The 26,442-nt window shown below is 31.0% G+C and overlaps 3 protein-coding genes across 5 annotated transcripts; 1 reads left to right on the forward strand and 2 right to left on the reverse strand.

The window, feature by feature from the left end:
* Positions 1 to 907: 907 nt before the first annotated feature.
* LOC129878485 (pathogenesis-related protein STH-2-like) lies at positions 908 to 2,329 on the reverse strand. The gene is made up of 2 exons (XM_055953462.1): positions 2,066 to 2,329; positions 908 to 1,325 (listed from the first exon to the last, which is right to left on the reverse strand). The coding sequence occupies exons 1-2, from the start codon at positions 2,247 to 2,249 to the stop codon at positions 1,021 to 1,023; spliced, it is 489 nt and encodes a 162-aa protein (XP_055809437.1). The 5' UTR covers positions 2,250 to 2,329; the 3' UTR covers positions 908 to 1,020.
* A 4,613-nt stretch (positions 2,330 to 6,942) lies between these two features.
* LOC129881007 (two-component response regulator ARR1-like) lies at positions 6,943 to 17,799 on the forward strand. Of its 3 annotated transcripts, XM_055955304.1 has the most exons (9): positions 6,944 to 7,236; positions 9,446 to 9,598; positions 9,705 to 10,091; positions 12,785 to 12,861; positions 13,012 to 13,204; positions 15,068 to 15,220; positions 15,573 to 15,653; positions 16,969 to 17,121; positions 17,228 to 17,799. In XM_055955304.1, exons 1-9 carry the CDS (start codon positions 7,050 to 7,052, stop codon positions 17,509 to 17,511), a joined length of 1,668 nt encoding a protein of 555 aa, XP_055811279.1. In that variant the 5' UTR covers positions 6,944 to 7,049; the 3' UTR covers positions 17,512 to 17,799. The 3 variants fall into 3 exon arrangements, with proteins under 3 accessions (XP_055811281.1, XP_055811279.1, XP_055811280.1); XM_055955305.1 differs by lacking the exon at positions 15,573 to 15,653; XM_055955306.1 differs by lacking the exons at positions 15,573 to 15,653; positions 16,969 to 17,121 and having other exon boundaries at positions 6,943 to 7,236.
* Positions 17,800 to 18,574: 775 nt separating this feature from the next.
* On the reverse strand, positions 18,575 to 20,012 carry LOC129878501 (pathogenesis-related protein STH-2-like). The gene is made up of 2 exons (XM_055953463.1): positions 19,728 to 20,012; positions 18,575 to 18,988 (listed from the first exon to the last, which is right to left on the reverse strand). The coding sequence occupies exons 1-2, from the start codon at positions 19,909 to 19,911 to the stop codon at positions 18,684 to 18,686; spliced, it is 489 nt and encodes a 162-aa protein (XP_055809438.1). The 5' UTR covers positions 19,912 to 20,012; the 3' UTR covers positions 18,575 to 18,683.
* Positions 20,013 to 26,442: the final 6,430 nt, after the last annotated feature.

The raw sequence follows: 26,442 nt of genomic DNA on the forward strand, positions 1-26,442 counted from the left end.
AATATCCCCATAAGTCCATAATTAGATGCCAAAGAGGTTCGTTGATAATTAATTACTTTTTTTCTTTTTCTTTTGTTTATAAAGTATATAAAAGGGAGATTGGAAAGATCATATATACTTTTAGGAGGAACTTAATTAATTAGTTAGTTAATCATATGCTTAATTCCTCTCTAATGATGAATTAACTTATATTTAGTTCAAATTGAAGGAATACATATATAAAGTTAAGAAGGAATCTAATTCACAGCAACATACGATATGATGTATCATTTGCTTTTCTTTTCTTTTCTTTTTAAGAAAAAATAATGTTAGATTAAAAAAAATGAACATATAATATGTAGGAATACTTTTAATAGTGTGACATATTTTATTGAAAATCTCATGGGTTTAGTTTAAAGGGGACATTATCATAACATGGTAAGGGTGCATTTTTAGTTGATTTATGTTCCCATAACAAAAACTTTTTTGTGGGGCATAAATATATATTTTCTTATTATAATATTTTTCTTGTTATGTTTCGTATGACTTTAGTTTCTAAAACATGTATGCCTCACCAAGCATAGATTTAGTTGCTAAAGGACAAAACAAAAGTCCCAACTCATTTAGGGAGAAAAAGTAAGGATCAATTCATTTTACGGATAATTAGTGCAATTTTAATGCTGAAGCTAAACGCTTACATAAAAATAAAAATAAAAACACTTGCATGTGCGCTTTGATGTCCATAAATACTTGAATAATGTGGATGACACAAATCAAATCACCATATTAGACTATAAACATCAATGATGGACTATGCGAAACTTAGTTCGAATGGAAAATTGTGCAACTACATATAAAGCGTCCGAATACTTTTAATTTAATGATGTTGTCTTTAACAATAAATAAATGTTTCTTTATTATAAATATAATGGTTGAACTACTATATATCTTCAAAAACAACAACAACAAAAATTATTTAAAAAGGAAACAAGGCCATATTGACTTCATTTTAAATAGCATGAAGCAATTCTTTTTATTTAATTAAGCATAAAGATTTGGATTTTGAATGAGGTAGGTTTCAACTGTTTTATAAATTCCCATAGCACTATCTTTTCCAGCTTTAATATCTTCTTCTTTGGCAAAAAAATCACCAATTCCATGATAATTTGTTGTCATCTTGTAAATGCATCCTCCAATAATATTATTGGATTCTTCAAATTTTATTTCATAAGAAATAAAATCAAGATTTTCTCCCAATGGATCCCCTTCAATCATTGTGTATTTGCACACCATATTTTCTTTGTCTAATTCATCTATTCTATGTTTCACAAACTCAAAAGGATTGCCTGCAAATTAAACCAAAAAAGGTCAACAACAATATACAATATACTCCGTTAAATTCCGCAAATCGGGTATGCAGCTTAATCTTTTCTTTATGAAATTAGGAAAATTAAATAAAAAAGATCATTAGGTAAATTAAAGTATTACAATATGACCATTTGATAAGAGATTATGGGAGAGCGGATAGAATTGATTTTCCTTAAGCTTCTTTTGAGGGGTTGTTTGCATGTTTGATACAACAAAAGTTATTTTACAAGGAGAAAAAAATTCATGAGAAAGATATATAATTTTCAGTATCGATTGCTGAAAAATGTCGAAAAATATTTTTCAAGAAAAACATTAATGTTTCATCTTTGGGAGAAAATAACTTCACATACATATGGGCGGAATTCATATCATCTTTCAAGGAAATATTTTTCACGAGAAGCATTTTTTGGTACTTGATTGCCAAAAAATATTGACATATATATCTCCAAAATTCATTTCCAAACAATATTAGGGTGAAATATTCGAACCAAAGTTCGGAGTCAAGTTATAGAAGAACTTAAATTATGTTAAATTTTTAAATTCCCTTACGACTCTATTCTAAGTCAGAGATCTTCGATTCGAACTCTGAATATGAAAAAGAATCCAATGTAGAAAGTGGCTCTCTCTTAAATATACCTTATATAGTGTAAATACGAATCAATCAAAGTTTCAATACAGATACCATACACTGGCAAAAAATAAAATTGACTTCACTAACCTTTTGTGAAGTTCACTTGTTCAATACTTCCAGCTCCACCATCTCCCTGTAACAAAACAACATTTTCAACAAATTGAGGCAATAACTTTGGTATTAGGGATTTTGAATCCACAATTAAAGCCTTAAACAAACGAATTGGGGTTAAAGGGGAAGTAATTTCTTCAGTAAAAGTTGTAACACCCATAATGATTATTAATAATCAATTGGTCTATTAGAACTAAATGTTTAATTAGTGGCTAATTTAGAAATTGATTATTTGTGCTGATATTGTATGTAATTATGGTTAATTGGCTATATAAGAAGTGGCATATATATATATAGGTCGGAAAGAAATTTTTTGGTTAATTTTCTATGTGGAATTTAAAATTCTATGTTGAATTAAAACACATGGGCAGCATTACATTTTTGGACTTAATTTTGGTCAAGAGGAATTGAGTTTGTATTTGTTTAATTTCAGTCTCATTTTGGAGCCTAAAGTTTTGATCGAGTTGGTAGGTGATTTTCTTTCATCTGCTCGAAAATAAAATAATTCTATAACGGTTAGAAGAAGGTAAAAATCATGGGAATTAAAGTTCAAATTCCAAGAGAAAGTCATAAACGAGGATTAATTCTTTTTAAATTTTCTAATTCAATCAGAAACCTCTAATTAGGTGATATTGAAGAGGGTAGAGTCTTTTTTTATTTATTTCTATTTTTACTATTCAAAGAATAAGTGGTTTTGTTAAGTGTATACATATTTTGTATGAGAAAGAAATGATATAAACATAGTGATTGTCTAACGAGATACTATATAGAATAAAATTATCAAGAGATATATTTTTTTCCGCATCTATTCAGAAAAGAATTATTTCCATTTGTTTATGTATTTGATACCACCATCACAAAAATATATAAATTGTGTGGGTAAGCTGAACAGACACCACCGTCATGAAAATGTAGGTTTCTTTTTAACCAAAAGAAAGAAAGGGAAATTAAAAGTCCAACTCAGGCTAATAAAAAGGAATATGCAATATTTGACTGCTGAATTATTTTTCAAAATTATTTGAAAATATGTTGCTTTGCAATGTCATTGTCCAATGTGGGAAAGGGCCTACTTATTAATATGACTTTTGGTAGTTGTTATTAATAGTACAATGTTGAATGAAGAACCACAAAATGTGAGTAGTAAAATAGGAATTGAGTTTCTATGTAGACTCTTTTCTTTAAAGACACTTGCAAATCGATACTTTTAAATAATAGTTCTATGATTTGATTTTTCGATGATGACTCAATTAATAATTATTATCTTAAAATTTTATTTTTTTAATAAAAAAAATTCAAACATAATAAAAAAAAAATTCACATGTTTGGCTCATAAAACAGAATCAAGCACGCATACGAGGTCAAAAGCGAAAACATGATTTGAACATTTTTGGTTCGAAAATTTAATCTTTTAAAGTTTGTGGGTTTTAAATTTAAAACTTATCCATATTTCATGATTTTTTTAATACTCCTTAAACTTCTATGGAGGGCTTAGTTAGCGCAATTGAGTGGCGTGATTCGATAGTTTCATTTTCCGCTGATGCAGACCGATTGAGATCCCAGCAGTCAAATCGAGAAAATATTCAATCCAATTCCGATACAAGTATAAAGTATAGACTAAAGCTATTGAGTTTATTCGAATTCAAAACCGAGTTAGCTCCGTTTATGAGAGACATGTTGAAGATAAAATTAAATATATAAACTTGTATTTTTTCTAATAGTTTAAACTTTTAAATGATCAGATTCGACCACAATTTAAAAAGCCCATTTAGTTGGCCCACATGTCACACCAAGTACAATCCAATTTCACACCTCTGAATCAATTGTCAATTTTAAATCTTAAAATAGAAATTATTAACAATAAATATGCATTCAGCATTTAATTAATTATTACAAATCTTTATGTCTCATTTTAAGAGAAGTCCATTTGAGGAACAGTTTCTCAAAAAATTATATTGTATATATACTAGATATTAAATCTTTTGACTTTTTTCGTATATTTCTTTTTTTAGATTTTGAAGTTTTTTAATGAAATTCTTAACTCTATCACTAGGGCTGTACAGGAAAAATCGATAAACCGCACCAAATCGACAAACCGAACCAAACCAGAAAAAAAAAGACTAGTGGTTTGGTTTGACTTGGTTTGGTGTTTGGAAAAAAAAACCCGACCATTATAAGGTTGGTTTGGTTTTAACTAAAAAAAGTCAAACCGAACCCAAACCGACCCGATTATAGATATACTACTTTTAAATTATGTTATACATAAAAATATTTATTAAAATGTAATTTATAAATATATTTTTAAAATTTTTCATAATTTTTGTTTTCTTTCCTACATTTAGATTTGGACTTGAGAAGCCCATCTAAATAATATACAAAAAAAAGTTCATCTTATAAAGTTATATTATAAAGTTAAAATTTCAAACAGTGTTCTGCCTCCATCTTATATTTTGATATTTTGTATTAGAACTCTTTTTAAGAAGCACTGCTCTGTGCTTTTTATTAGATACTATGAAAAAACTTGAGAAACACGAAAAAACCCAAAAAATTCGAGAAAAATTGATATCGAAAAACTCAACTTTTATTGGTTTGGTTTGGTTTGGTTTATAGATTTAATAACCCGACAGAAATAATTTAATTTGGTTTATAAAAAATCCGAACCAACCTAATCCATATACACCCCCTATCGATCACTATATGAACTACATCATAAGACCCTTTAAGTTCATATCATAAACATGTTTCAACCATGATTTACATTGTAAATAATTACGTAATTACTTGTATGTCTTCCTAAAATCTATCTCTCTACCTCCGACAGTTCTGGTATAAGGTTTGTATACAATGTACATTCTATGTTCGAACTTATAACAAAATAAGATAATTTGATTTTTATAATCCGGATCTTTTGGCATAATATAGGACAAAAGGGATATTTTTTTATTTTGGTACATTGATAAAGTGTATATAACTTTTTATTTTTTCTGATTTTTCGATCGGTATTCAAATCTTGCTTTGTGATTTGACTAATTCGATTTTGAAGTTGCACAAAAAAAATCTTACTTTGACAGTGGAGCACTCTCTAAAAAAACGATTACATATCTAAAGTTCAAACTCGAGACTAAGTGGTCTACTTGATTAGTCAATACTCTAGGAGTCTAGAGTATAATGATAGAGATGTTAGTACAGTGGGCCTACAAATGTGCCCAGCTCAAAGTACTCTTGGACCACTTAGCCATGTTACAAATGCTACAGGCCCATTTAACCTACAATTTACCCACACCGCCACGTGTCCACCCTTATTTTGCTTCAACACGTCACGTCTGTTTTATAAAAAGAAAATGTAAATAATAAAGTCCAGTATTTGTATTTGAATATAATACTTATTTCGACGTTAAATTCATCGTTAAGTAACAATGAAAAATCTTCATCTGAATAAGAAATAATTTGGTGTACTTGCAGCGATACCTTATTTTTATTTTCCTCTTACTTTTACTTCTTTAATAATCTTGGTTTATCTATCACACTATTTTTTTAATACTTGTGTCATCCTTTTTAAACTATCGTTATAAGTTTATTCTACAAATTAGAAATCTGTAGCTTTATGTAATGACTAAAAATAATATAATTTATCCAAGAATTATATTACAATATAGTATAATACAATATAATATAATAAGTTATGAAACAATACGTAACAATCAATCACACATGCTTTTAATTTGTTCACGCATCTATCATCTCTTCCACTAAGTTTCAACTTGGTCTGTCTGTCACCATAATTCACATGCCAAATTTCAAAATTTATCAACATCAAGAGGTATAATGAGATGGTTGTTTTCCTTCGAATAAAAATATGAAAAAAGATTGGCTAGTAGAATACTTTTATAATGATAAATTTAGAAATTGAATTTTATGAATTTTTACGGTAACCTTAACTTAATTTACATTAATAATTAGTGACAGAGTTAAAATTTTAATTTTATGGATTTAAATTTTAAAATGATTTCTTCAAGTGTTCACAACCAAAATCTAAACTTAATATTAACACATATTTAAAGATTTTTTAAACACAAAGACATTATTTGAGCAAAAATTATTGAATTCATTAATATTATATTGCTCTTTTTTTAATACAAACACAAAATCTACTAAATTCACGTATACTCCTACATTTAAGGTGCACACTTTAATTAATTTTACAGCTAGATAATTTTTTAGATAATGGTCTATTATTAAAATCCACAAACAATAATAAAATTATTACTCCATTATACAAAAAATAATTTTAGCTGGTGTGGGGTTATTTAAGCTCATATATGAGCTGGATCCACGCTCACTGAAAAGACCCCACAATACTGCATTACTATAAAAAATATTATTATTTTTTAAAAACTAATATAAAATTGGTAGTAATACTTATTTTAATAATAATAATAATAATATAAACAAGATAAAAAAAAAAACCAAAAAAAATAAATTACTTTTTATTCCAAAATGCAAAGTCATTTTTTTGACCATAGATATTTATATTTTAACTAAATTTTCAAACTATTTTTTTTATTCTTTTAACGTTAAATTCACATCATAATCACTTTTATCCAAACAACTTAAAAGGGCAGCCCGATGCACTTAAGCTCCCGCTATGCGCAGGATCCGGTGAAGAGCCCGACCACACGGCTCTATTGTACGCAGCCTTACCTTGCATTTCTGCCAAAGGCTATTTCCAAGGCTTGAACCCGTGACCTCCTAGTCACATCCAAACAACTTATTTATAAAAATAACTTTCGCTACTTCAAAATTCTAAAAACTTTTTTTTTTTTAACATCATCCAATATGTACTGTTAACTTTTAAGATACTTTTGTTCTTGTTTGTTGGTATTCTTCTTCTTTTTTTTTTTCAATTTTTCATACATATTTCCATGTAAATTTGTTGAAAAAATTTCAAAAATTTGAAGAAAGTATGAATCTTGGTGTTGGGTCAGTGGTGAAAAACATGTCTGTGTCTAGTTGTAGTGTTTCTTGGAAATCCGGTAGTAGTGATAAAGTTTCCGACCAGTTTCCGGCAGGTTTAAGAGTACTTGTTGTAGATGATGATCCTACTTGTCTAAGGATCTTGGAGAATATGCTTAGGAATTGCCACTATGAAGGTATTAAAATTTTCATCTTTTTGATGGTTATATAAACTATGTATTTTGTAAATCAAGAATGGTACTTTGAGTGTTTCTTCAAGAGTTGACCTTTATATTGATGTTCATTAGTTAGTAAAGTTCTAGTCTTTGTTGTTTTTTTTGGCTTTTTATGTTGAGTTTAAGCTTGTGGAAAGGATAGTGGATGTGTCTTTTGTACTTAATTTTGTTGGTTCCTTTGGATTTCAATAGAGAGTATGATTGATGTGTAGAATTTGATTTTCATGAGATTTGGCTATGATAAGTTGGGAATTCATGATGAAAGTTTGGATCACATATTGAACTTCTCTTTCTACTTCTTAGTTTATTAAAGTTAAAGTCTTTCTGCTCCTTAGTGGATATGTTTTTTTAAATTAATTTAGTTGGTTTCTTTGGATTTGAATGATAGATAAACCTATAGAGAGTATGATTGATGTATCAGATTTGATTTTCATGAGATTTGGAAATTATAAGTTTGGGAATTCATGATGAAAGAAGATTTCTTTTTGGATCTCATATTGAACTTCTCTTGGTGCTCCTTAGTTTATTAAAGTTCGAGTCTTTGCTGTTCTTTTTCTTGTTTTATGTTGAATTTGATCTTGGAGAGGATAGTGGATGTGTCTTTTTTACTTAATTTGGTTGGTTCCTATGGGTTTCAATAGAGAGTATGATTGATGTGTAGAATTTGATTTTCATGCGATTTGGATATGATAAGTTGGGTGTTCATAATGAAAGAAGATTTCTTTTTGGATCTTCTATTGAGCTTCTCTCGGTGCTCCTTAGTGTTCAAGTGTTTGTATTCTTCTTTTTGTTTTTTTATGCTGAATTTGAGCTTGTGGAGAGGATAGTGGATGTGTTTTTTTAACTTAATTTTGTTGGTTTCCTTGGATTCGAAGGATTAGCTGTTAGTAAATTGTATTGTAAATATTAAAACAGTAACAATAACTACTGAAAGTAATAAAAAACAGAATTTGGACTGAAACTGAAAATAATAACAGTATCTAAAAAATTAATGTCAGAATAAAAATCGAGCTCACTGAATGCACAGTGTGTTCTTAAGGAAATTATTCCCCTCAAAATACCTGATGTTTTGGAATCTTTCCTCCTAGGATAGAACGATAGAGGTACTGCAAATTCTGGTGACTGCGAACCATTCGAAGGCAGTATATCACACGAGTTTTTAAGGAGTGCAGAAAAGAAGAAGAAAAAGATGTTATCAAAATTTTCGTATTGAACATTCTGAGGATTAACATATATATATAGCCTGTTTGCACCTTTTAAGAAAAGGCACCTGTTGGGAAAATGTTTACAACTTTTCGGACAAGGTTGCAACTTTTCAAAAAATCCGTTGGAAAAACGGAGGAAAATATTTTTAAATTAATCCGGGAAAGAAACGGGTCGGGTCACGGGTCAGAATTTTTCACTTAATTAAATAAATATATAAATAATATTAATTAATTAAAAAATTAAAGGAAATTTGGTCCAAAAAGATTAAATCCGAAGCCGAGCCGAGCGAGCAACGACGACGACGACGGCGCGAGGGAAGACCCTCTTCATGACCCTTTAGCAACATGAAGGAGTGCTTCTACTTTTAAATAGGAGACTTTTTCTTTCCACCACCTATGTTGGACTAATGCTTATTTCATAAAGCAAGATAGAACAAATCATTTTTTTCCCTCCACTTCTTTTCCCTTCATTTCCCATTCAACCTATCAATTAAACCAAACATTAACATAAACCAAAAGAGAGTATGATTGATGTACAAGATTTGATTTTCGTGAGATTTGGAAATGATAAGATGGGTTGTTGTTGTTGTTGTTGTTGTTGTTGTTGTTGTTGTTGTTGTTGTTGGAAATGATAAGATGGGAATTCATGATTGAAAGAAGACTTCTTTTTGGATCTCCTATTGACCTTCTCTTGGTGCTCCCTCTTGGTGCTTCGTAGTTTATTAAAGTTCTACGTCTTTGTCATTCTTTTCTTTTTTCATGTTGAATTTGAGTTTGTGGAGAGGATAGAGAATGTGTTTTTGTGCTTAATTAGGTTGATTGCTTTGGAGTTATGAAGCATGTAGGATTAAGGATTTGAAGGATAGAATAAATCAATAAAGTGTATGATTGATATAAGATTTGATTTACACGAGATTATTCATTGTTTTCTCTCATAATTCATTCCAATTTTGTGATTCTTCCAGTCACCAAGTCGAATCGAGCAGAGCTTGCATTATCAATGCTCCGAGAAAACAGAAATGGTTTTGACATTGTTATTAGTGAAGTGCACATGCCAGACATGGATGGTTTCAAACTTCTTGAGCATGTTGGTCTGGAAATGGACCTGCCTGTTATAAGTGAGTATCCCGTTTCATATTAAAAACTGTATTTTTTTCCCCAAGTTTTGGAACTGCTGATGTCGTACTAATTGATGGTATCTGATTTCCAATTGTCATTGGCTAGTGATGTCTGCGGATGACAGTAAGGATGCCGTTATGAAAGGTATTACTCATGGTGCATGTGATTATCTGATCAAACCGGTGCGTATCGAGGCATTGAAGAACATTTGGCAGCATGTGATTCGTAAAAAGAAGCACGAGTGGAAGGGCAAAGATTTTGATCAATCAACAAGCGTGGAAGATGGAGATCAACAGCAGAAACCGCCAGAAGATGTCGATTATTCATCGTCAGCTAATGAAGGGAACTGGAAAAGCTCAAAGCGAAGAAAGGAGGAGGAAGATGAAACTGAAAAAAGGGATGATTCATCCACATTAAAGAAGTCACGTGTGGTTTGGTCGATGGAGCTTCATCAACAGTTTGTACAAGCTGTCAAACAACTTGGAATTGACAGTATGGACCATTTACTTCTCTTGGCTATTTCTTTACCTTTGTATTTCAATGTGGCTGTGCTTCCATATTGCTTGGGGTATTTCAGGTCCAGGGGAGTATATGCCTATTTATGATCTTTAGACCTGAAAGAAAGAGTTCTTCCTAGCTGAGCTAACCTCGTGGCGTAACCAAATTGATGTACTATTTTGCTAATGTTCCCTTTTTCATTTTTCTTTTTGTGGATTTCTGGCGTTGGGGAGGGGGACGAGGATGTTTTTTCAGTCAGAGATACTGTTCCATTCATGTGATTCCTCATCAATGCAACTAGCTCCACCACTGAATTTCTGGTTTCATTCAAGTCTAGATAGGAAGCTATGGAGGTCGAGGATTAGGGTAGAAGGTTAGTAGGTAGCCGGGTGTTGTCGCATTTTATGTGGGAGAGCTAGGGGGATAGCTTCGTCCTTTCTGCTTCTCACTAATTTTAGTATTATTTAGTAATCGCGTAGTCTCTTATTCTTATATATGTGGTACTATTTGTTGCTTCATTTGCTTATATCTTGCTATTTGTTTGTATTTTTCTTGCAATCCTGCTTCGATAACATTCCTTTTGAGCCCAAGGCCTTCGGAAACAACCTCTCTATCCCATAAAGGTAGGGGTAAGGTCTACATTACATCCTACCCTCCCCAGACCCCACTTCGGGGATTACATTGGTTGTGTTGTTGTTGTCGTATTCAAGTCTATTCAGAAGACCTGTAGACTGACACAGATGTCAAAGGCGAAAAGCATACAGAAGAACTACTGTTTCTTGAAGTAAAAGCAAAGTACTAAAAATATTAAATAGACAACGCCAATAATAAATATAAGTGCAAACAATAATTATTTGGACAATTATTTGGACAAAAGAGTTTAAAGAGAAGTATATTATATAATTCGTTTCAAGTTTTAAATTGTTAGACCAGTTGTTTTATACTAAATTTCTAATTTCCTACTGCTAATTACCAAAAAACAAAAAAGAAGAAGATATTTATCGGTTTTAACAGTTAATAGCACTTAATCAACTATATTTATCGTCTGCCCTTTTAAAGACGAGCCTATGGGCTATGGCTGATGAGGTATATGCCTTAGTGCCTTGTTGTCTACATTAACGCACTGCCTAAGCAACATAAAACGCTGAACTAGCTTAAGGGGAACTTACAGATGTGTTATGTTTTCCTTATTCTTTGTGCTGGGATTTTTACAATATTTACGTGAAGTTTACCTTCTCTTTGGGGTATTTATTTTATCCTTTTGATATGTTAACATATAGTATCTTTGTAACACCCGCCTTTGTTCTCTTTTTTTGGGGTTGGGGGTGGAGAAACCTCATTCCAGTAATACATACTCATTAATAGAGCTATGTATCCTCAGAGCTACATTGAACTAAGTTCCTAGTTGCTTTGCCTCTGTGCTTAGTAGAGCTTGATATACCGAAAACAATGACTTCTCCATGTTTTTTTGGGAAGTTACCATGAATTTATGAATCTTTTTCCATCTTCCTCCTCTCTGGAAGGGTGGGAGGTAAAGTTGACACCATTACATTGTTCACATGCTATCTTCGTTCACACCTTTTATTTGGTCCTCTTGGACCCTTCTAGAGATTAAGAAGTGAAACTTTGAACAGATTACTCAATTACACTAAATCACACATATGTTGAAGTTAGTACTTGAATCACATTTTAGATCAAAGCTCAACTGATTATTCAAGTAGTTGAGACTTAAAGATGGAAAACTTATTTGTAAAGACAAGGATCAAGTAACACGTTTGACAGGTAAACTTGGGAAGTGGCTCAAGAAATTGGGATTTTGGGAGCAAAGTGGAAACTCTGAGCTACATGAATTAGTCAAATTACCTCTGCTTAGTCATAAGCTTGTTAATTTGTCATCGCATATTAGTGCTAAACAAAGGGGGCATAATTTGTGTTTGACATCCTGCTCCCGTCCCCACTTTGATATAACAAATGGAAGAGTACCTGATTCTTGGTGATCACCTGATTATGAGTGATGCGTGAAGACATTGGTAATCGGTATTACAATAATAACATTCATTTCACTTTTCTCCAGTGTCCTTAGTGGCCTATATTCCTGTAAGTTTTCTTGTGTGGTTCTGTAACCTATCTTTACCCAAAATGCAGTCAATCTTTTTAAAAATATTTTTATAACGGTGGTGTCATGGCCAGCTTGCGCGCATCTCGATTATTCCACTCCCTACATGCTATCTCCCACGAGTACAAGTACTGTGTTACTATGCCACCAAGTCTTAGTCAGATGGGAAGAATCACCTAGTATTTTTTGTCTCTACTAGATTTGTACCCAGTTTTATTGCAGTTTCTGTTTACTCTTAACCATCGTTGATAAAATAAAATGTTCAAGGTTCTTTAATTCCTGGATATGATTAAAACTGTTTGACTTCTTAGTGATATTGGTAACGTATATCACAAGAATAACGTTCATTTAACATCTCTCCGGTATCCTTAATATTTGATAGTTGTCTAAATTTTTTTGTGAGGTTTAGTTTAACATTTGCAACTTTTCTTCATCCAAATTGCTTAGTCTAACTGTAGTGCACTGTCTATAGCTTAGAAATTAGTTCTGCTGAATCAAGAAAGGAATGTTTGTCTATATTCTAGATGCTTACTCATCTATTCTTCATTGCTAACTCTGGCTATTATTTCAGAGGCTGTTCCCAAGAAAATTCTCGAGCTGATGAATGTTCCTGGGCTAACCAGAGAAAATGTTGCTAGCCACCTTCAGGTACTGAGCAACTTTACTTCTTCCGTTTTCAAGAATATATGGTTTCATGACAATTAGTTGATTAGTGGAAGACTTCATGTTTGCTTTGCAACATATAGTTGATAATATTTCTTAGTAAAGTTCTTATTGATGGTATATCATGTATTGCAGAAATATCGGCTGTACCTAAGGAGGTTGAGTGGTGTATCACAGCATCAGAATGGAATGAATAACTCGTTTCTGGGACACCCGGAAGCAACATATGGGACGATGACTTCTTTCAATGGGTTAGAGCTTCAAGCTTTAGCTGCCACCAGTCAACTACCCGCACAAAGTCTTGCTACCCTCCAGGCGGCTGCACTAGGTAGGTCTGCGACAAAATCTGCCATATCTATGCCTATAGTAGATCAAAGAAACCTTTTCAGCTTTGAAAATCCCAAGTTGAGATTTTCTGAGGGACAGCAACAATTAAATAATAGCAATAAGCAAATTAACTTGCTTCATGGGATCCCAACAACCATGGAACCGAAGCAGCTAGCAGATTTGCACCAGTCCTCTCAGTCCTTTGTGGCTATGAATATGCAAGGGAACGCTTGTGCTTTAGATAATTTTTGAAATCTCTCCACGAAGGAGGCAACTTTTCTATCATTGCATCCACTTGAAATGCTTCATTAACTACCATACCTTTAGCAATAAGGTCATGAAAAATAAGTTGTAGTTCTTGAACTTGGGTTCCAACAGTTCTGCTATTTATCATTTTATAGTCTAGAAACTTAGCAACTACAAATTTTTTCAAGCATGCGTCTTTAGTCTTATACTTCTTCTCAAGTGCATCCCACAATTCTTTAGAAGTTTTCATAGCACTGTACACATTGTACAAATCATCATCCAAAGCACTTAGGATGTAGCCCTTGCATAGAAAATCCGCCTGTGTCCATGCCTCAGTAATCATAAATTTTTCATTGGCCGTCATATCAGCAGCGGGCACAGGAGGGTCTTCGTTGATGAACTTCTGCATACCAAGAGTGGTAAGCCAAAAGAACACCCTTTGCTACCATCCTTTGAAGTTGTTCCAGAAAATTTACTGGTTTTTTCGCTGGTGGCACAGAAGTGCGGCTTGTTGCAGCAACAGTCGCTGAAGTAGTAGCAGTATCACTTGTCATTTCTTTTTACTGTCAAAAATTGACAAACTGTCTTAATACTTTAGAATATCAGACAATAGAGGTACTGTAAATTCTGGTGACTGCGAACCACTCAAAGGCAGTATATCACACGAGTTTTTAAGAAGTGCAAAAAAGAAGAAGAAGATGTCTATCAGAATTTTCGTATTGAACATTCTGAGGATTAACAGATATATATAGCCTGTTTGCACCTTTTAAGAAAAGAGACCTGTTGGAAAAAAGTTTGCAACTTTTCGGACAAGGTTGCAACCTTTCAAAAAATCCGTTGGAAAAACGGAGGAAAATATTTTTAAATTAATACGGAAAAGAAACGGGTCGGGTCACGGGTCAGGATTTTTCACTTAATTAAATAAATATATAAATAATATTAATTAATTAAAAAATTAAAGAAAATTTGGTCCAAAAAGATTAAATCCGAAGCCGAGCCGAGCGAGCAACGACGACGACGACGACGACGGCGCGAGAGAAGACCCTCTTCATGACCCTTTAGCAACATGAAGGAGTGCTTCTACTTTTAAATAGGAGACTTTTTCTTTCCACCACCTATGTTGGACTAATGCTTATTTCATAAAGCAAGATAGAACAAATCATTTTTTTCCCTCCACTTCTTTTCCCTTCATTTCCCATTCAACCTATCAATTAAACCCAACATTAGCATAAACCAAAAGAGATTATGATGTACAAGATTTGATTTTCGTGAGATTTGGAAATGATAAGATGGGAATTCATGATTGAAAGAAGACTTCTTTTTGGATCTCCTATTGACCTTCTCTTGGTGCTCCCTCTTGGTGCTTCGTAGTTTATTAAAGTTCTACGTCTTTGTCATTCTTTTCTTTTTTCATGTTGAATTTGAGTTTGTGGAGAGGATAGAAAATGTGTTTTTGTGCTTAATTAGGTTGGTTGCTTTGGAGTTAAGAAGCATGTAGGATTAAGGATTTGAAGGATAGAATAAATCAATAAAGTGTATGATTGATATAAGATTTGATTTACACGAGATTATTCATTGTTTTCTCTCATAATTTATTCCAATTTTGTGATTCTTCCAGTCACCAAGTCGAATCGAGCAGAGCTTGCATTATCAATGCTCCGAGAAAACAGAAATGGTTTTGACATTGTTATTAGTGATGTGCACATGCCAGACATGGATGGTTTCAAACTTCTTGATCATGTTGTTCTGGAAATGGACCTGCCTGTTATAAGTGAGTATCCCGTTTCATAGTAAAAACTGTATTTGTTTTCCAAGTTTTGGAACTGCTGATGGCGTACTAATTGATGGTATCTGATTTCCAATTGTCATTGGCTAGTGATGTACCAATTAAGATATGTACCATTAACTTTTAAGATACTTTTGTTCTTGTTTGTGGGTATTTTTCTTTTCTTTTTTCAATTTTTCATACATATTTCCATGTAAATTTGTTGAAACAATTTCAAAAATTTGAAGAAAGTATGAATCTTGGTGTTGGGTCAGTGGTGAAAAACATGTCTGGTGCTAGTTGTAGTATTCTTGGAAATCCGGTAGTAGTGATAAAGTTTACGACCCGTTTCCGGCAGGTTTAAGAGTACTTGTTGTAGATGATGATCCTACTTGTCTAAGGATCTTGGAGAAGATGCTTAGGAATTGCCACTATGAAGGTATTAAAAATTTCATCTTTTTGATGGTTATATAAACTATGTATTTTGTAAATCAAGAATGGTACTTTGAGTGTTTCTTCAAGAGTTGACCTTTATATTGATGTTCATTAGTTAGTAAAGTTCTAGTCTTTGTTGTTTTTTTTGGCTTTTTATATTGAGTTTAAGCTTGTGGAAAGGATAGTGGATGTGTCTTTTGTACTTAATTTTGTTGGTTCCTTTGGATTTCAATAGAGAGTATGATTGATGTGTAGAATTTGATTTTCATGAGATTTGGATATGATAAGTTGGGAATTCATGATGAAAGTTTGGATCACATATTGAACTTCTCTTTCTGCTCCTTAGTTTATTAAAGTTAAAGTCTTTCTGCTCCTTAGTGGATATGTTTTTTTAAATTAATTTAGTTGGTTTCTTTGGATTTGAATGATAGATAAACCTATAGAGAGTATGATTGATGTATCAGATTTGATTTTCATGAGATTTGGAAATTATAAGTTTGGGAATTCATGATGAAAGAAGATTTCTTTTTGGATCTCATATTGCACTTCTCTTGGTGCTCCTTAGTTTATTAAAGTTCGAGTCTTTGCTGTTCTTTTTCTTGTTTTATGTTGAATTTGAGCTTGGAGAGGATAGTGGATGTGTCTTTTTTACTTAATTTGGTTGGTTCCTATGGGTTTCAATAGAGAGTATGATTGATGTGTAGAATTTGATTTTCATGTGATTTGGATATGATAAGTTGGGAGTTCATAATGAACGAAGATTTCTTTTTGGATCTCCTATTGAGCTTCTCTCGGTGCTCCTTAGTGTTCAAGTGTTTGTACTCTTCTTTTTGTTTTTTTATGCTGAATTTGAGCTTGTGGAGAGGATAGATGATGTGTTTTTTTAACTTAATTTTGTTGGTTTCCTTGGATTCGAAGGATTAGCATAAACCAAAAGAGAGTATGATTGATGTACAAGATTTGATTTTCGTGAGATTTAGAAATGATAAGATGGGAATTCATGATTGAAAGAAGACTTCTTTTTGGATCTCCTATTGACCTTCTCTTGGTGCTCCCTCTTGGTGCTTCGTAGTTTATTAAAGTTCTACGTCTTTGTCATTCTTTTCTTTTTTCATGTTGAATTTGAGTTTGTGGAGAGGATAGAGAATGTGTTTTTGTGCTTAATTAGGTTGGTTGCTTTGGAGTTAAGAAGCATGTAGGATTAAGGATTTGAAGGATAGAATAAATCAATAAAGTGTATGATTGATATAAGATTTGATTTACACGAGATTATTCATTGTTTTCTCTCATAATTCATTCCAATTTTGTGATTCTTCCAGTCACCAAGTCGAATCGAGCAGAGCTTGCATTATCAATGCTCCGAGAAAACAGAAATGGTTTTGACATTGTTATTAGTGAAGTGCACATGCCAGACATGGATGGTTTCAAACTTCTTGAGCATGTTGGTCTGGAAATGGACCTGCCTGTTATTAGTGAGTATCCCGTTTCATAGTAAAAACTGTATTTTTTTCCCCAAGTTTTGGAACTGCTGATGTCGTACTAATTGATGGTATCTGATTTCCAATTGTCATTGGCTAGTGATGTCTGCGGATGACAGTAAGGATGCCGTTATGAAAGGTATTACTCATGGTGCATGTGATTATCTGATCAAACCGGTGCGTATCGAGGCATTGAAGAACATTTGGCAGCATGTGATTCGTAAAAAGAAGCACGAGTGGAAGGACAAAGATTTTGATCAATCAACAAGCGTGGGTATTTTTAAGATACCTTTGTTCTTGTTTGTTGGTATTTTTCTTCTTTTCTTTTTCAGTTTTTCATACATATTTCCATGTAAATTTGTTGAAAAAATTTCAAAAATTTGAAGAAAGTATGAATCTTGGTGTTGGGTCAGTGGTGAAAAACATGTCTGTGTCTAGTTGTAGTGTTTCTTGGAAATCCGGTAGTAGTGATAAAGTTTCCGACCAGTTTCCGGCAGGTTTAAGAGTACTTGCTGTAGATGATGATCCTACTTGTCTAAGGATCTTGGAGAAGATGCTTAGGAATTGCCACTATGAAGGTATTAAAAAATCATCTTTTTGATGGTTATATAAACTATGTATTTTGTAAATCAAGAATGGTACTTTGAGTGTTTCTTCAAGAGTTGACCTTTATATTGATGTTCATTAATTAGTTAGTTAATCATATGCTTAATTCCTCTCTAATGATGAATCAACTTATATTTAGTTCAAATTGAAGGAATATTAACTAGCTAACATATATAAAGCTAAGAAGGAATCTAATTCACAGCAACATACGATATGATGTATCTTTTGCTTTTCTTTTCTTGTTTTTTTTAAAGAAAAAATAATGTTAGATTAAAAAAAATGAACATATAATATGTAGGAATACTTTTAATAGTGTGACATATTTTATTGAAAATCTCATGGGTTTAGTTTAAAGGGGACATTATCATAACAAAAACTTTTTTGTAGGGCATAAGTATATATTTTCTTATTATAATATTTTTCTTGTTATTTTCCGTTTGACTTTAGTTTCTAAAACATGTATGCCTCACCAAGCATAGATTTAGTTGCTAAAGGACCAAAAAAAAGCCCCAACTCATTTAGGGAGAAAAAGTAAGGATCAATTTATTTTACGGATAATTCGTGCAATTTCAACGCTGAGCTAAATGCTTACATAAAAATAAAAACACTTGCATGTGGGCTTCAATATCCATAAATACTTGAATAAGGTGGATGACACAATCCAAATCACCATATTAAACTATAAATATCAATGATGGACTATGCGAAACTTAGTTCGAATGGGAAATTGTTAGGCATTCAAATATAATTTTATATTGATAATTGGAAGAAAAAAAGGAAACTACATATAAAGCGTACGAATACTTTTAATTTAATGATGTTGTCTTTAACAATAAATAAATGTTTCTTTATTTTTATAATGGTTGAACTACTATATATCTTCAAAAACAACAAAAATTAGCCCATATTGGCTTCATTTTAAATAGCATGAAGCAATTCTTTTTATTTAATTAAGCATAAAGATTTGGATTTTGAATGAGGTAGGTTTCAACTGTTTTATAAATTCCCATAGCACTATCTTTTCCAGCTTTAATATCTTCTTCTTTGGCAAAATAATCACCAATTCCATGATAATTTGTTGTCATCTTGCAAATGCATCCTCCAATAATATTATTGGATTCTTCAAATTTTATTTCATAAGAAATAAAATCAAGATTTTCTCCCAATGGATCCCCTTCAATCATTGTGTATTTGCACACCATATTTTCTTTGTCTAATTCATCTATTCTATGTTTCACAAACTCAAAAGGATTGCCTGCAAATTAAACCAAAAAAGGGTCAACAACAATATACAATATACTCCGTGAAATTACGCAAATCAGGTACGCAGCCTTAATCTTTTCTTTATGAAATTAGGAAAATTAAATAAAAAAAGATCATTAGGTAAATTAAAGTATTACAATATGACCATTTGATAAGAGATTATGGGAGATAGAATTGATTTTCCTTAAGCTTCTTTTGAGGGGTTGTTTGCATGTTTGATACAACAAAAGTCATTTTACAAGGAGAAAAAAATTCATGAGAAAGATATATAATTTTCAGTATCGATTGCTGAAAAATGTCGAAAAATATTTTTCAAGAAAAACATTAATGTTTCATCTTTGGGAGAAAATAACTTCACATACATATGGGCGGAATTCATATCATCTTTCAAGGAAATATTTTTCTCGAGAAGCATTTTTTGGTACTTGATTGCCAAAAAATATTGACATATATATCCCCAAAATTCATTTCCAAACAATATTAGGGTGAAATATTCGAACCAAAGTTCCGAATCAAGTTATAGAAGAACTTAAATTATGTTAAATTTTTAAATTCCCTTACGACTCTATTCTAAGTCAGAGATCTTCGATTCGAACTCTGAATATGAAAAAGAATCCAATGTAGAAAGTGGCTCTCTCTTAAATATACCTTATATAGTGTGAATATGAATTAATAAAAGTTTCAATACAGATACCATACACTGACAAAAAAATAAAATTGATTTCACTAACCTTTTGTGAAGTTCACTTGTTCAATACTTCCAGCTCCACCATCTCCTTGTAACAAAACAACATTTTCAACAAATTGAGGCAGTAACTTTGGTATTAGGGATTTTGAATCCACAATTAAAGCCTTAAACAAACGAATTGGTGTTAAAGGGGAAGTAATTTCTTCAGTAAAAGTTGTAACACCCATAATGATTATTAATAATCAATTGGTCTATTAGAACTAAATGTTTAATTAGTGGCTAATTTAGAAATTGATGATTTGTGCTGATATTGTATGTAATTATGGTTAATTGGCTATATAAGAAGTGGCATATATATATATAGGTTGGAAAAAAAAAATTTGGTTAATTTTCTATGTGGAATTTAAAATTCTATGTTGAATTAAAACACATGGGCAGCATTACATTTTTGGACTTAATTTTGGTCAAGAGGAATTGAGTTTGTATTTGTTTAATTTCAGTCTCATTTTGGAGCCTAAAGTTTTGATCGAGTTGGTAGGTGATTTTCTTTCATCTGCTCGAAAATAAAATAATTCTATAATGGTTAGAAGAAGGTAAAAATCATGGGAATTGGAGTTCAAATTCCAAGAGAAAGTCATAAACGAGGACTAATTCTTTTTAAATTTTCTTTTTAACCAAAAGAAAATGTAGGTTTCTTTTTAACCAAAAGAAAGAAAGGGAAATTAAAAGTCCAACTCAGGCTAATAAAAAGGAATATGCAATATTTGACTGCTGAATTATTTTTCAAAATTATTTGAAAATATGTTGCTTTACAATGTCATTGTCCAATGTGGGAAAGGGCCTACTTATTAATATGACTTTTGGTAGTTGTTATTAATAGTACAATGTTGAATGAAGAACCACAAAATGTGAGTAGTAAAATAGGAATTGAGTTTCTATGTAGACTCTTTTCTTTAAAGACACTTGCAAATCGATACTTTTAAATAATACTCCTATGATTTGATTTTTCGATGATGACTCAATTAATAATTATTATTTTAAAATTTTATTTTTTTAATAAAAATAATTCAAACAGAATAAAAAAGAATTTTCACATGTTTGGCTCATAAAACAGAATCAAGCACGCACACGAGGTCAAAAGCGAAAACATGATTTGAACTTTTTTGGTTCGAAAATTTAATCTTTTAAAGTTTGTGGATTTTAAATTTAAAACTTATCCATATTTCATGATTTTTTTAATACTCCTTAAACTTCTATGGAGGGCTTAGTTAGCGCAATTGAGTGGTGTGATTCGATAGTTTCATTTTCCGCTGATGCAGATCGATTGAGATCCCAGCAGTCAAATCGAGAAAATATCCAATCCAATTCCGATACAAGTATAAAGTATGGACTAAAGCTGTTGAGTTTATTCGAATTCAAAATCGCGTTAGCTCCGCTTGTGAGAGACATGTTGAAGATAAAATTAAATATATAAACTTATGTTTTCTCTAATAGTTTAAACTTTTAAATGATCAGGTTCGACCACAATTCAACAAATCTTTCTTCTATTTAAATTGTAACTGGCTATAAAAGATTATACATATAGAATAATCATGTAAGTATAATCATGTCAATAAATTACTTGACTCTTCTAGTCCAAGGGGGAGCTAAAGGGCTAAGGGAGTTCATATGAACCTCCTTCGATGAAAGCTACATTGTTTATGAATGATTAAAATAATTTTTTAACTTTTTTTGTGTGTTTACGTTTTCATATTAACCCCTTTTAATGAAAATTTTGATTCTGATACCGCTTCTAACAAAACAAGGCATGCCCCATGTTTGGTGAGGTTTTCACAAAGATCAGGACAATATTTATTTAGCCGACACGTTTTTCTCAAGCTAGGCATATTTGCATAACGACATGTTTACGATATAAATACATCATAGAAGTGTTGGAAAAATTTAATGTTTTTTATTAAGATTTATAAAGAGCATTCTCTACGCTTTTAAAGAATATTGTGATTGTGGAGATCAAGAGATTTATTTGTTTGATAATAATTCGTGTGTTCGATAATTTAAATCATGATTGTAATTATAAGTGATTGATAATTTAAGTCGTGGTTAAAAAGAACTCGCTTCCGCGTGAAGAAACTTGTAAGACTCTTAGATTACAAATTAAATGTCAAAATCACCTTGCTCACTTATAAGAAACAATTGAGTTTGGCATCCGATTCATCCAAGTTCAGTATTTTCGATATGCAATATAGATTTTTATGTAAAAACTTATAATAATTTCAAAAATATTATATCTGAACTCATAATTCTAACTGTGTAATAATTTTAATAGTAAAAATCTATTAAGTCGAACATGACTTGTTACAATTTTTAATTTGCTTCTAATTCTAAAACTTTAAAGCTACCGAGGCAATGCATTTATCCTTTGAAACTCATAGTAGTGATTTAATTTCATGACATCTTGTGTTACTACTTTTTGGGGTTGGTAAACTGACATAAATAATCGTTCATAACAAATAATAGACGATAATATATAATATAAATTTATGTACAATGGCTAAAGCATATAGTACACGTATCAGTCTGTGAAAGAGTGAATGGGTCACCATTCACCATTACTGAGGATCTCCCTAATCTAAGATAAATCGTATGAGAGAATATTTTTCATCGAACGATCAAATGTGTAACGCCCTTTACTTTATTGTTGCTATTTGAGTTAGAGGTCCAACTTATTAATTCTGGACCTCTTTCATTGGGCCCGCACAGCCCATGTTCCAAGCTGACAGACCAATTAAAGCCTGCTATTTGTGGGCCCTAAAAAGCCCATTTAGTTGGCCCACATGTCACACCAAGTACAATCCAATTTCACACCTCTCGATCAATTGTCAATTTTAAATCTTAAAATAGAATTTATTAATAATAAATATGCATTCAGCATTTAATTAATTATTACAAATTTTTATGTCTCCTTTTAAGAGAAGTCCATTTGAGGAACAGTTTCTCAAAAAATTATATTGTATATATACTAGATGTTAAATCTCTTGACCTTTTTCGTATATTTCTTTTTTTAGATTTTGAAGTTTTTTAGTGAAATTCTTAACTCTATCACTAGGGCTGTACAGGAAAAATTGATAAACCGCACCAAATCGACAAATCGAACCAAACCAGAAAAAAAAACGACTAGTTGTTTGGTTTGACTTGGTTTGGTGTTTGGAAAAAAAATCCGACCATTATAGGGTTGGTTTGGTTTCAACTAAAAAAAGTCAAACCGAACCCAAACCGACCCGATTATAGATATACTACTTTTAAATTATGTTATACATAAAAATATTTATTAAAATGTAATTTATAAATATATTTTTAAAATTTTTCATAATTTTTGTTTTCTTTCTTACATTTAGATTTGGACTTGAGAAGCTCATCTAAATAATATACAAAAAAAGCTCATCTTATAAAGTTATATTATAAAGTTAAAATTTCAAACAGTGTTTTGCCTCCATCTTATATGTTGATATTTTGTACTAGAACTCTTTTTAAGAAGCACTGCTCTGTGCTTTTTATTAGATACTATGAAAAACCGAAAACCCAAAAAAACCCAAAAAACTCGAGAAAAATTGATATTGAAAAACCCGACTTTTATTGGTTTGGTTTGGTTTATAGATTTAATAACCCGACAGAAATGGTTTGGTTTGATTTGTAAAAAATCCGAACCAACCTGGTTCATGTACACCCCCTATCTATCACTATATGAACTACATCATAAGACCCTTTAAGTTCATATCATAAACATGTTTCAACCATGATTTACATTGTAAATAATTACGTAATTACTTGTATGTCTTCCTAAAATCTATCTCTCTACCTCCGATAGATCTGGTATAAGGTTTGTATACAATGTACATTCTATGTTCGAACTTATAACAAAATAAGATAATTTGATTTTTATAATCCGGATCTTTTGGCATAATATAGGACAAAAGGGATATTTTTTTATTTTGGTACATTGATAAAGTGTATGTAACTTCTTATTTTTTCTGATTTTTCGATCGGTATTCAATACTTGCTTTGTGATTTGACTAATTCAATTTTGAAGTTGCACAAAAAAATCTTACTTAGACAGTGGAGCACTCTCTAAAAAAACGATTACATATCCAAAGTTCAAACTCGAGACTAAGTGATTTAATTGATTAGTCAATGCTCTAGGAGTCTAGAGTATAATGATGGAGATGTTAGTACAGTGGGCCTACAAATGGGCCCAGCTCAAAGTACTCTTGGACCACTTAGCCATGTTACAAATGCTACGGGCCCATTTAACCTACAATTTACCCACACCGCCACGTGTCCACCCTTATTTTGCTTCAACACGTCACGTTTGTTTTATAAAAAGAAAATGTAAATAATAAAGTCCAGTATTTGTATTTGAATATAATACTTATTTCGACATTAAATTCATCGTTAAGTAACAATGAAAAATCTTCTTCTAAATAAGAAATAATTTGGTGTACTTGCAGCGATACCTTATTTTTATTTTCCTCTTACTTTTACTTTTTTAATAATCTTGATTTATCTATCACACTATTTTTTTAATACTTGTGTCATCCTTTTTAAACTATCGTTATAAGTTTATTCTACAAATTAGAAATGTGTAGCTTTATGTAATGACTAAAAATAATATAATCTATCCAAGAGTTATATTACAATATAGTACAATAAAATATAATGTAATACGTTATGAAACGATACGTAACAATCAATCACACATGCTTTTAATTTGTTCACGCATCTATCATCTCTTCCACTAAGTTCCAACTTGGTCCGTCTGTCACCATAATTCACATGCCAAATTTCAAAATTTATCAACATCAAGAGGTGTAATGAGATGGTTGTGACTTTTTTGTTTTTAGCGAGAGATTTTGAATATAAGCCTCGAGAGTAAAGAATTCTATCGTAACAAAGCTTGATAAATTTTTAATAAATTTATTTAATACAATTAAATTTAAATTAATCGAATCAGTAAATTTATAACGTCAGATTTTTTAGAACATATCAATACATTTTTCAATTTTGGCATGAAAGCATGATCACAATCACTGCCACACATTTGTTTTCTCCTTAAAAGCATCTAAACCTTCATAAAAAGCTAAACCCTCCTCAGACTCCTTTATGACTTCACTAATTAATTAAATTTGTCAAAGTGGATTTTATTAAAAGATGAGAAGAAATATAATAAATTAAAATTAAAAGTGAAAAAAACATTCTTTTCTGTGGAAACCAAGATAACTTTAGCTATTTTAATTTTTTTACCTCATTATGATTTTAACTGAAATATGCTGACGTGGAAGTCTATTGTGAAACAGGCTTTTTTGGGGGTATTTTATTGGAATTAGTTCTTTTATGGTTAAATTTTTACTTTACTCATTGGAATAGAGAAAAGATTGTTTGAGAATATACTGTTTTGGTCTTTTGTTTGATGCTGTTAGTAAGTAATTTTTGTAATAATAAAATAAAATAAAATGACAAAATGGTTCCAATCAAGCACTTGATCATAAAAATATAAATATAATTTAAAGTTTCTTGTCTAGAAATTTCAGCTACTAAGACTGTTTTTTTGTGTTTTGATTATCATCTTATTTTATCGTTGTTACAATTCTTTTTTTCTGTATGTTATGTAATACTTCCTCCTATTTTTGTTTTGTATTCCTTTTCTTCATTATTTTCTTTTATATGCATTATTTAAATCGGAGGTATTTCAAAAATAACATCTCTATCTTTATAAGTTATAAAAATTATTTTTGAGTAAACGCTACTTTTTCTATATTTCACTTATGAAATTTCATTAGGTAAGTTGTTGTTGTTGGTATAAATAGTTTTGTTTGGAAAGTATTATATAAATTTTCAATAAAATTAAGTATTCTTCGTTTCAATTTGTTTGTCATATTTTTTTAAAATTCGTTTAAAAAATAATGTTTCTTCGCTTTATTAGCACCTCTTTAATTATAATGTTTTACATAATATGTTGAAGATCAAGAGATCAAAGGATATTATTATATTTTGCATGTCTTTAATTTAAGATCATACGATTCAAAAGTATTTTTTACTTTTTAAAAATTTTGTATTAAGTCAAAATTATACAAATAAATTGAAACGAGGAGTAATATAAACGTACCAGAATAATTCATCAAGTGACATCATATAACCAAGTTGGTTTCAACTTCTTTTTTTATGAGCTATTATTTTATTAATTATAATCTTGACTAATTTGATTCAAAAAAATAATAAAAAAAGAAGTTAGTTATCAACAGTTGCTAAATTAATACATAAATAAAAATTAACAATTATTTATATGGTATTAATTAGCTGTGATTTTGCTATTAGAATCAGATGAACAATCAAAATGGATTTGTCAAATAAGACAGTTAACCAAGCTAATAAACTATTTTATTGGGATAAAAAAATATTTTTTTTCCAATTCAATATCATTGTAGACCATAGTTTTAATTAATTTCCTTATTTATCCTGTTACTATCCTTTATTTTATTATTGTTTTGCTTATATAATATGGAGTTGTGGACCATGAAGGTATTAAAGCAATAAAAGAAGTTTTGAGGAGGAAATGGCACAACGTGAGTATTGAAATTCGATTTGTATTTGAATTCGCACGTGTCTAAGTGCGACACTTTCAATATAATTTTTCTGGGATCTCAAGCATTCTGCACAATATGCAATATTTCAGATTTATTCTATGAAGTATTGAGAATGATTAA

This window comes from Solanum dulcamara, chromosome 2 (genome assembly GCF_947179165.1).
Source record: "Solanum dulcamara chromosome 2, daSolDulc1.2, whole genome shotgun sequence".
Taxonomy (NCBI): Eukaryota; Viridiplantae; Streptophyta; class Magnoliopsida; order Solanales; family Solanaceae; genus Solanum; species Solanum dulcamara.

What these genes read in the sequence shown, in the direction of transcription:
- LOC129878501 (XM_055953463.1), bottom strand. Translation starts at nt 19,911, where the DNA reads ATGGGTGTTACAACTTTTACTGAAGAAATTACTTCCCCTTTAACACCA. An exon ending in ACAAGTGAACTTCACAAAAG is followed by an intron (nt 18,989 to 19,727) that starts GTTAGTGAAATC and finishes TTTAATTTGCAG; the next exon opens with GCAATCCTTTTGAGTTTGTG.
- LOC129878485 (XM_055953462.1), bottom strand. Translation starts at nt 2,249, where the DNA reads ATGGGTGTTACAACTTTTACTGAAGAAATTACTTCCCCTTTAACCCCA. An exon ending in ACAAGTGAACTTCACAAAAG is followed by an intron (nt 1,326 to 2,065) that starts GTTAGTGAAGTC and finishes TTTAATTTGCAG; the next exon opens with GCAATCCTTTTGAGTTTGTG.
- LOC129881007 (XM_055955304.1), top strand. Translation starts at nt 7,050, where the DNA reads ATGAATCTTGGTGTTGGGTCAGTGGTGAAAAACATGTCTGTGTCTAGT. An exon ending in CAAACAACTTGGAATTGACA is followed by an intron (nt 10,092 to 12,784) that starts GTATGGACCATT and finishes CTATTATTTCAG; the next exon opens with AGGCTGTTCCCAAGAAAATT. An exon ending in AATGGACCTGCCTGTTATTA is followed by an intron (nt 17,122 to 17,227) that starts GTGAGTATCCCG and finishes GTCATTGGCTAG; the next exon opens with TGATGTCTGCGGATGACAGT.